The following is a 10,018-nucleotide window of genomic DNA, read 5'->3' as shown; positions in this document are numbered from 1 at the left end:
ATCCTTTCGCTGTCGTACGTGGAGTTTTCTGTTCCTCGTTTTATTATTATGAAAATTTCAAACTCCCTGAAAGCGACATGCAATGGACACATTTGATGAATATTTACTCTATATGTCCATATCATCAGTAAAAAGTAGTTGAATACAACGAGGTGATTTCGACTCTTGAATATCGCATTATAGCTTCCAAGTAGCGAGAGTGGATTGGGCAAAATGGCTACATCAGGGAACCCCCTCATATTTTAAAAGAAAACTCCATGCAATTACATTATGAATAATCCGGGATGAAAAAGAAGTGGGGTTTTCTTTTTTTTACATTCGAGTAGTGTATTTATCTGTATCTCCTGTTGTGTGGTTATAGAGGTATGAGTACACACTTCTACTTTTCTATTTTCATTAGGAATTTAGTGATAGGTTTGTGGATTTATTACTGGTATTTATCTATTTTAGGATTTTGTTAGTGGGTGTGCACACACTTGGGTGGAATATTCATATGACTCAATTTTCCTAGGAATATAAATCTGAAGCTCAATCTTTCCTAAGCATCACTATAGTATTACCATAACGCTCCATCTGGTCCGTTCATTTTTTATCCAACGATTAAAAAATAGTCCAAACTCACGGTCCCTCTCTACACATGCCATCCCAATTCTTAACATACATAGGCTGCGTTCTTTTGGTTGGCGTTGGGATAAGTTATCTGTCGTGAAAATATACATAATTAATCAATTATTAATTTAAAAAATTAAAAAATATACCGTTTAGCTATTAAAAACCATGATAGAAGGCCAAATGCGGCCATAGTGGTAGTGGTAGGTTCCTGCGAAAGGAAACCATAGTAACCGGGTCCGGGGGGTTATGTGTTGCAAGCGATAAAATCCGTGGTCTGTCTGAAACTTTAAAAGGAAAAAAAAATGGTCCGCAGGCAGAGCACCTCGCCGGGCTAAAATGGCAGCTCGCGCGGCCGGCGCTTTCACCAACCCCTCTACCATTCCATTCGGCCTTGGAATCCTTCAAACGCGCCCACGGATAAACATCATCATCTTCCCTTCGGCCTTCCCTCTGTTGCTCTGCTCTCCTCTCCTCCTCCTCTTCCGCGGCTAAGCTAGCCACTGTTCCGTACCGGCAATGCGCGATGACGAGGCCCTGCGGCGGCAGAGGCCTCCCCCGTCGCCGCCGGTGCTGATGATGACGATGATGGTTACGGTGCTGCTGCTTCCGCTCCCCGCCGTCGTGCGTGGCCAGCAGCTGCAGCAGCCGCCTCCGGAGCTCAACAATCTGACCAGGGACGTCGCCAACTTCATCTCCGACAAATTCAGCTTCTGCGTCGCCGACCCGTACGTTCTTTCTTCTTCTCCACCTTCCGCTTCTGCTTCTGTTCTCTCGTCATCCGCCGCCGGCAAATCTGCTGATCACTGACGCTAGCTTTCGTGTTGGTGTGTTCAGGGTGGCGGATTGGAACGAGGCGTTCAATTACACCTCCGATCTTGGATTCGTCAACAACTGCATGAACGAGACGGGAGGTAACCGCATTGGATTCAGTTTCAGCTCATTTCCGGTTGCTTGCTTGATTGGTTGATTGTTTGATTGGTTCGTCTGTTGCTTTCTTCGTCGTTGAGGCGGTTTTTCGGTTCTTGATTTTGCTCCTTTCTCAGCTTGATGGAATGCATCTGATGGCTATGTCCACACATTTTTAATGGAAAATATTCATCGATTGCTTTTCTCCAAAACGGTGAACTCAACGAACCTGAATTTTTAACATTCTTTATCTATAGACACATGGCAATGTGTTGTTTTTTTTTATTGATTGGTTTTCACTTTTCAGACAGTACATTTTCCCGTAGTAACAATTCATATTATTCTGTTATGATCAGCTATTTTCATAAATGAATCTGGAATTCTTAGAAATGGTTTTGTATTCAGAAATTTGATTTATTTTTCCTTTAAAACGAAGCGCTTTTAAAAAAAACTGTTGACCTATGCTATTTGTGTTTGCTTTGTAATTAAGCATCCCCGCATTTTATTTTGTTTCTGCTTGGGGGTCTAGATCTCCTATAGAATTCATATTTTTTGTCCAAGCATTGGAACATGTTGATTGAGATGTGGTACTTTGGAATTTTTCTCCTCCACTGCACATGCATTTCCTAAACATTGTTTAATTAGTAGTAGCTAGCATAACGTGAAATGATCTGACACAGGACAACTAGGACATGCAAACCTTATACGTACTAACCATTCATTCCATTTTTTAATTGGGCAAGAACAGCATTTTGATTTGTTAATAATGCTAGCTGAATGTGACACGGGATATGGCGTTTGACGGGGTCAACTGTGATCAATATATTTTCTATTTATTTATTTGGTCTTTGTGTCTTACAAGCTAGACAGTATGACCTGTACCCATCCCTGATAATCCTCTTCTTATTTATATTACGTGTCACATTAACCCTGTTCAGAACTTAGATTCAGCTATGGAGTTCTGATACAGTATAATAACAGGTTTCAATTTAAAAAAGTCGTTGAATGTGACACAAATAATCCTTATGATTAAATCTGAAGTCAAATATTTCATTTTCACATTGTATCATAGAAGTGACCAATTCCTTGTACCACACTGAACGGCGAGGATTGAACACTGACTTGTTTCGCAATGCCAGGAATAAATCATGAGAAATGTAAAATCATTTACTCCGGTGCATTTTACTAGTAGTACAATTTAATCCACACCGTTGATCTATTTTTATCGAACGGCTATAATTAAATTATGCAATGTAGTAGAAATTTGAATAGGTAATATCGTCTTTTTTATTATGATCTTTATTGAAAAAAATACAAAATTACAAAATACTGCTAATCAAGTAATTAACAAAATAAAAAAAATAGATTTTTCTACTGGTAGTATAATACTACCAGTAAAATGCACGGGAGAGTTGCCCTTTTTCTTATTAGTTTGCAGCATTTATCTAATGTGACCAAGATAATTCATTCAGGTGATCTGGCTGGGCGCCTGTGCACACCGGAGGAAGTGAAATTCTACTTCTCGAGTTTGTACGACCGAAGAGGCGAGAAGAACCTCTTTCTGAAGACGAACATAAACTGCAACAGATCATCTTGGGTTCAGGGTTGTGAGCCAGGATGGGCTTGCTCTGTAGGTTCAGTTCCAGCCAGCGACAAAAACAGTATTCCACCAAGAACTTCAAATTGTCGGCCATGCTGCGAAGGCTTCTTCTGTCCCCGTAGTCTCACATGCATGTTGCGTGAGTGAATTCTACAATTCCTTCAGCACTAATATGATTGTAGATTAAATTCTGATGAAACCGTATGTTCATCTTGTTGAATGACTCTGAATTTCATGTTTGTTTTGGCTGCAGCTTGTCCACTGGGATCATACTGTCCGCGTGCCACTGCGAACACAACTACTGGTCTTTGTGACCCGTAAGATTATCTTTGTGATGTTCTTGCTGTTCTGGATTTTCTTTGCCACTGCACTCTTTTATAAACTGAATTATTTTCGATTTTGATTAGATACAAGTATCAGATAACTCCAAACATGACCAGCTGCGGGGGTGCTGATACATGGGCTGATTTTGGGAGCACTGAAGAAATGTTCTGTCCAGCCGGTTACTACTGTCCAACACCGACAAAAAAAGAACCTTGCAGCAAAGGGTACTGATCTAATCACACACACTCTAGGCTTAAATTAATGACATATGCTATAACGATAATTTGATTTCAGTCATTGGTGACTGATGATTCTTGTTTTCTTCCCTCTTCTTCAGACATTATTGCAGGCTGGGTTCCACAACTGAAGACAGTAAGCATCCTTTGAATAGCTTGATACTTCATTTTCTTGTCGAATCATGCAGTTATAGTTATACTACCTACTGCCCAGAAAGCTGAATTTATATCATAATCTGCAGAATGTATCATAAAGGGATCCTGCAAGCAAAAGACAGAGAATGAAAACGTTGTCATCCTTGGCGGTTGCTTAGTGGTAAATTCCATCAACAAACACACCATTTAAGAGTGATTTGCTCATTTCAAGTCTCTGATGCAGTGAGGACAATGGATTGCAGACTTGCGCTGCATGAATCAGTGAACCTTAAAATATGCCATTGCAATTTACAACACACAATAACTCAGTTTTAAAACATTGTGCAGGGCCTACTGTTTGTGTTTCTGCTGATCATATACAACTGCTCAGGCCAGTTCCTGACCATCCGCGAGAAAAGGAAGGCGAGATCGAGGGAGAACGCCATCCAGATGGCTCGTCAGCAGCTGAAAGCTCAGGAGGGATGGAAGGCGGCGAAACGGCTGGCGAGGAAGCACGTCAGCGACATGCAGAGCCATCTGTCGCGTACATTCTCTCGCCGGAGTCGATCCTTTCGTCAGCATCCGGACCCGGAGAATTCCGGCCACAGGCTGCAGGAGGCGCCGCTGTTCATGGGGCAGGAGCTGTCGGACTCTGCTGTTTTCGCAGCTCGGAGCACCGACGAGATCTCTGAAGCCACCCTGCCTTCAGTCGTGGTGGATGTAAGCAACGACGGAGAAATCGTCGCCGGCAAGGCGGTTGCACCAAAGGGCAAGCACAGGTCGACGCACACGCAGATCTTCAGGTACGCGTATGGCGAGATCGAGAAGGAGAAGGTGAGGCAGCAGGAGAACAAGAACCTGACCTTCACCGGGGTGCTGTCCATGGTGACGGAGCAGCAGAAGGAGATCACCAGGCCTCTGCTGAAGGTCGAGTTCAGGGACCTGACCTTGTCGCTCGGAAAGAGGAAGCTGCTGAGGTCCATCAATGGCGAGCTCCGGCCCGGCCGCGTCACCGCCGTCATGGGGCCCTCCGGCGCTGGCAAGACCACGTTCCTGAATGCTGTTACAGGGAAGGTGGCTGGATACAAGGTGTCAGGCTCGGTTCTTGTCAATGGGAGGCATGACAACATCCGTTCTTACAAGAAGATCATCGGATTTGTGCCCCAAGATGATGTTGTTCATGGGAACTTAACAGTGGAGGAGAACCTTTGGTTCAGTGCAAAGTGCAGGTAATTATATTTATGTCAAGAGCTTTTTTAACAGAGTTTTTTTATTAGCATTTTTAAAAAAATATCTTAAGTTACCACATTTTTTCATTTTTCAGTGTAAATACTTAATATCTAGGTACAGTGTACCTTAAGTATGAAAATTTTGTAAAATTTTTTTTCATGCTATACATTTTAAGAATAGTAAAAAACTCATTTTAATATTTTTAAGAAATATCTTTAAGATATTATATTTTTCAGTGTACTAGAGTTGGTTATTTTACCATTTTAAAAAGTACCTTTAAGTTATCAAAAATTTTTAGTATAAAATTCCAGTACCTTAATATACATTGTATCTCAAGATACTAAATTTTTATATTGAAAAATATCAAGATACTTTTTTAAAGATGTTAAAAAGAGTTTTACTCTTATGATTTTTTTTGTACCGCAAGGTACTAAAATCCTTACTCGTGCTATCCATCTCATGATCAAGGTAGTACTTAAATACCGACTGTTGATGATGATAGACCGAACAGTCACGATTGGATGGTACCTTGAGGTACCAGCTTGGTTATGGAGTAAATAGCACGAGTGTGCATATTAGAGTATTCCCAACAGCTCATCTAAATTTGGTCATACATATCTTTATTTGGATGATCATCTAAAACACTTTCATCCTTTATATCCCTTTGTACTCCAGTAGATCATCTATATATAGCATCCTCTATATTTATTTGGAGGAGAATATCTAAATATAAAGTTTCTCTCCTAATATGGATGACATCCCAAAAATAGATGATGAGATAGATGTTTTGCTGGAGCTTAACTTTTACTCTTCATACTCTATTTCTAGGATGGAGAATAGGATGGATGAGCTGTTGGGGATGCTTTTAGTATCTTACGGTAGTAGTACCTTGCGGTATAAAAGAAAGGAGGAGAATAAAACTCTGTTAGAAAATCTCCCTAGAATTTTGCATTAAAATTTTTGACACCCCAAGATACTTTTCAACAATGACAAAAAAAAAAAAGCCCTTATGTAAAATAAATACAACCCGAGTAGTTAACTCACCATATTCTGATCATTTCTACCGCCAAAACTTGCAGGCTCGCCGCGACGACGGCGCACCGCAACAAGGTCCTCACTGTGGAGAGGGTCATAGATTCTCTGGACCTTCAGGGAGTGAGAAGTTCATTGGTTGGGACCGTGGAGAAACGTGGCATCTCCGGTGGGCAGAGGAAGCGTGTCAATGTGGGGATCGAGATGGTGATGGAGCCATCACTTCTCATCCTGGATGAACCAACCTCTGGCTTGGACAGCTCCTCTTCACAGTTGCTGCTCCGAGCACTGCGCCATGAGGCGCTCGAGGGCGTCAACGTCTGCGCCGTTGTTCATCAACCGAGGTTACTCTCATTTCATCCTTTTCCTAGGGCAATGTTACCATAACTTTTACTTGTGGTGACAGCAGTGCAATGAAATTTAGAGATTTGTTTCGGTCCAATAATATCTCGAGGTACCAAATCGTTTTCCACCGTTAGATCTAGCTGTATAGGATATATACTGTTAGATCCAATAATCATAAACGATTTGTACCGCGAGAAATACATTTTGTTACTTTTTATTGGACTAAAGAAAATCTCTAAAATTTATATCTAACGTACTATGCATTTTTATAAGTACATAAAATATTTTATTCCAAACTTTGGTAAGATATATTTATCTATTTATCTATCTTAAAATGATATATGACACATAATTTTAGTGTATAGTTATATATTTTAGTTCTAATTTTTCTTTTATATACATATTAGCGATGTATATAACAAAATCAGATCCGTTGGATCCAAAGTAATGGATGGCTCATAATCATTCGAGTGTACCTTAAAAAAATCGTTTTCCTAAGACAGCACTCACCTTTTCTGAAACATTTCTGACATGTTCTTGCTGTGGCTGTTTTCAGCTATACACTGTACAACATGTTTGATGATCTGATTCTTCTAGCAAAAGGAGGCCTGATTGTTTACAATGGTCCGGTCAAGAGTGTTGAGGACTACTTCTCAACACTTGGAATCAATGTGCCTGAAAGAGTTAACCCACCAGACCACTACATTGACATTCTTGAGGGCATTGTGAAGCCTGAGTCAGGCATCAATGCAAAGCACCTGCCACTGAACTGGATGCTCTACAATGGCTATGAAGTGCCAGGTGACATGAAGGATGATCTCAAGGCAATGGGTGAGCAAAGGCCACACATGGGGTCCAGCCCTTCAGCTGGATCAACTCCACACTGCCTTCCTCATGTTAGGAATGCTTTTGCTGAAGAGCGTGACCGTATCGAGCACCATTTGTCGAAACCGAAGGATTTGTCCAGCAGAAGAACACCTGGGGTCATTAGACAGTACAAGTACTACCTAGGAAGGTATGTTTAATTCAATGCATATAATCTTTTTGTGAAATTTACTGGACTAGCCATGCGATGAAAATTTTACTGTTTCAATGGTATTAATTTTCTGATAAATTTAAAATTGTTTCTTCATGTGTGTCATCACAGGGTCACAAAACAGAGGTTGCGTGAAGCTAGGCTCCTTGCAGTTGATTTTCTGATACTAGGTGTTGCTGGGATCTGCCTGGGTACCATTGCAAAGCTCAGTGATCCAACATTTGGAATGCCCGGCTACATTTACACCATAATTGCAGTTTGTAAGTTCAGATATTCAGACTATGCTGTCTTTACACTATGAGCTTGACTTGATTATTCTTTTCACTGACATAAATTACTATGATGCAGCTTTATTGTGCAAGATTGCAGCTTTAAGGTCGTTTTCACTTGAACGGTTGCAATACTTGAGGGAGAGAGAGTCAGGGATGAGCTCATTGGCATATTTTCTTGCCAGGGATACAATTGATCATTTCAGCACGGTTGTGAAGCCAATTGTTTACCTCTCCATGTTCTACTACTTCAACAACCCAAGATCATCAATTGCCGACAATTACGTTGTTCTCCTCGCACTTGTTTACTGTGTGACCGGCATAGGGTACACTTTTGCTATCTGTTTCAACCCTGGTTCGGCACAGCTGGTATGTGTCAATAAGATTGATCATCTTTTGCAGATTCTTTTTTTTTGTGATTAATTAATTACAAATCTAGAGACTAATCCTGAAATTTTTGCAGTGTTCTGCATTGATCCCAGTTGTTCTGACCTTGTTATCCACTCAAAAGAATACCCCTGCAATTCTCAAGAGATTATGCTATGCAAAGTGGGCATTAGAGGGCTTCATAATTGTAAATGCAAAAAGGTTACATCTTACTCATTATCCTTGCTTGTTGACTAGTTCATATTAGATATAAAATTGCCCTCTAATTTGTAAAGTGACCTAATGAGTCTTTCTCTTCTAATTCAGGTATCCTGGAGTTTGGTTGATAACTCGCTGTGGGTTGTTGTACAAAACTGGTTTCGACATTAACCACTACATGCTCTGTATCTTGATTCTGTTTATGTATGGTTTGTTCTTTAGGATTGTAGCATTTGTAGCCTTGATTTTACTGAAGAAGAGATGACCAGAGTGCAAAGGCAGTAACTTTTGATTTTTTATTCTTTCATTATTTTGTACAGCTGTAAATCAGTTTTGTCGCTATTCTTTTTTCTTCTGCTTATACTTATAAGCGAAAATTTGATTTTTTCAACCGTATATTGGAAGTTGATTTTGTGGTTTCTTCATAGCAGTTTATTTTTCAGCCTCCGTGTTTAGATGGCTAAAACCACTTATATAATTTTTTATTTATAAATTATTTTTTTTCAAATAATAGTAGCCCTAAGAATATATAAAAAATTAAGCTGCATATGCTGTTCATCAAAGAAATAGATACAGATGCAGAAATGCTGAACATATGTTTGTACCATCAAAAAACAAGGCCAACCCTACCAGATGGGAGTTCAATGGTAATAAAAAGGAAATAACAAAATTTTTTAAGTGGAAATAAGAGAGTCCCCAAATTTAATAGAATAATGTGTTGATAGTAGTCACCCTTGAGCCACCTGTCCTCTGGTATTAACTATGTTTCATTAAGATGGGTTCACAAAGTGCCCATAAAGCAGTCGTCTCTCGGGCACTAAGTTTTCTCTCTTGTACAAGTTATGCTACATAGCCTTAAGCTATCGTCTATTTATACTTTACCATTATGCATGTTGATCTATCTAATTGGTCTGATTGACCAATAATTTCCTCTTGAAAGTAAAATTTCCTTTTTGGCCGCTCACCACACCGCTGTTGCAGTGCGCCCACGACTGGTAAGCATGCTGCCGCCTTCCCCTCCCCTCGCTTGCCGCCGCACTGGTTGCTGCCTTTAAATGCCGCAATAAATCGTTAATTAATTTTGGTTAAACTAGGGAATATCAATAATCTTTAAAAATTTATAACTCATTCATATGATTTATGTTTAAGTCCATTCAAATTTTATTAAATCCAGAAAAACGTCAAGAATCAAATATAATCCAATACAAATGTATGCCATTTTTTAAGATAAAAGATTATATTAACCCGCCCTATACACCTTCGGGGGTGTACACGACCAATTTTTGCTAAATTTAAAAAGGAGTCAACATGAATAGCTTTTTTTTTGGAAAACAAGTTAAGCTCTTGGGGACATGGCTAAATTTAGATTTGTTTCAGAAACTTCCAAAGAGCAGAAGCTAGACTTTGTCGCTATTTTGGAAAACAAAAATAATGATTTTACATATTCTTATCTAAAAGTATTGACGAGGGAGATTTCTATGTGAAGTTTCATGTTAGAAACAAGAGCGAGGCCGCGTTCGAAGGGGTGATAAGTTAACTTTTCTATAAGTATCCACTCGTTTTTCGCACGCACGCTTTTCGAACTGCTAAACGGTGTATTTTTTACAAAAATTTTCTATAGGAAAATTGTTTAAAAAATCATATTAATCTATTTTTTATTTTTTTAATAATTAATTAATCATGTACTAATTTATTACAACGTTTTCCG

The 10,018-nt window shown here is 39.5% G+C and overlaps 1 protein-coding gene across 1 annotated transcript; it reads left to right on the top strand.

Annotated features, from left to right (window-relative positions):
* The first annotated feature begins 1,194 nt into the window (after positions 1–1,194).
* Positions 1,195–8,693, top strand: LOC102704332 (ABC transporter G family member 25-like). The gene is made up of 14 exons (XM_006653125.3): positions 1,195–1,337; positions 1,447–1,523; positions 2,991–3,257; positions 3,372–3,435; positions 3,526–3,666; positions 3,780–3,814; positions 3,921–3,994; positions 4,162–5,042; positions 6,123–6,419; positions 6,977–7,435; positions 7,568–7,716; positions 7,805–8,094; positions 8,189–8,313; positions 8,419–8,693. Exons 1-14 carry the CDS (start codon positions 1,195–1,197, stop codon positions 8,573–8,575), a joined length of 3,159 nt encoding a protein of 1,052 aa, XP_006653188.2. The 3' UTR covers positions 8,576–8,693.
* Positions 8,694–10,018: the final 1,325 nt, after the last annotated feature.

Source organism: Oryza brachyantha, chromosome 4, assembly GCF_000231095.2.
Source record: "Oryza brachyantha chromosome 4, ObraRS2, whole genome shotgun sequence".
NCBI classification, from domain to species: domain Eukaryota; kingdom Viridiplantae; phylum Streptophyta; class Magnoliopsida; order Poales; family Poaceae; genus Oryza; species Oryza brachyantha.
This window is presented reverse-complemented; position numbering and strand designations above follow the sequence as displayed.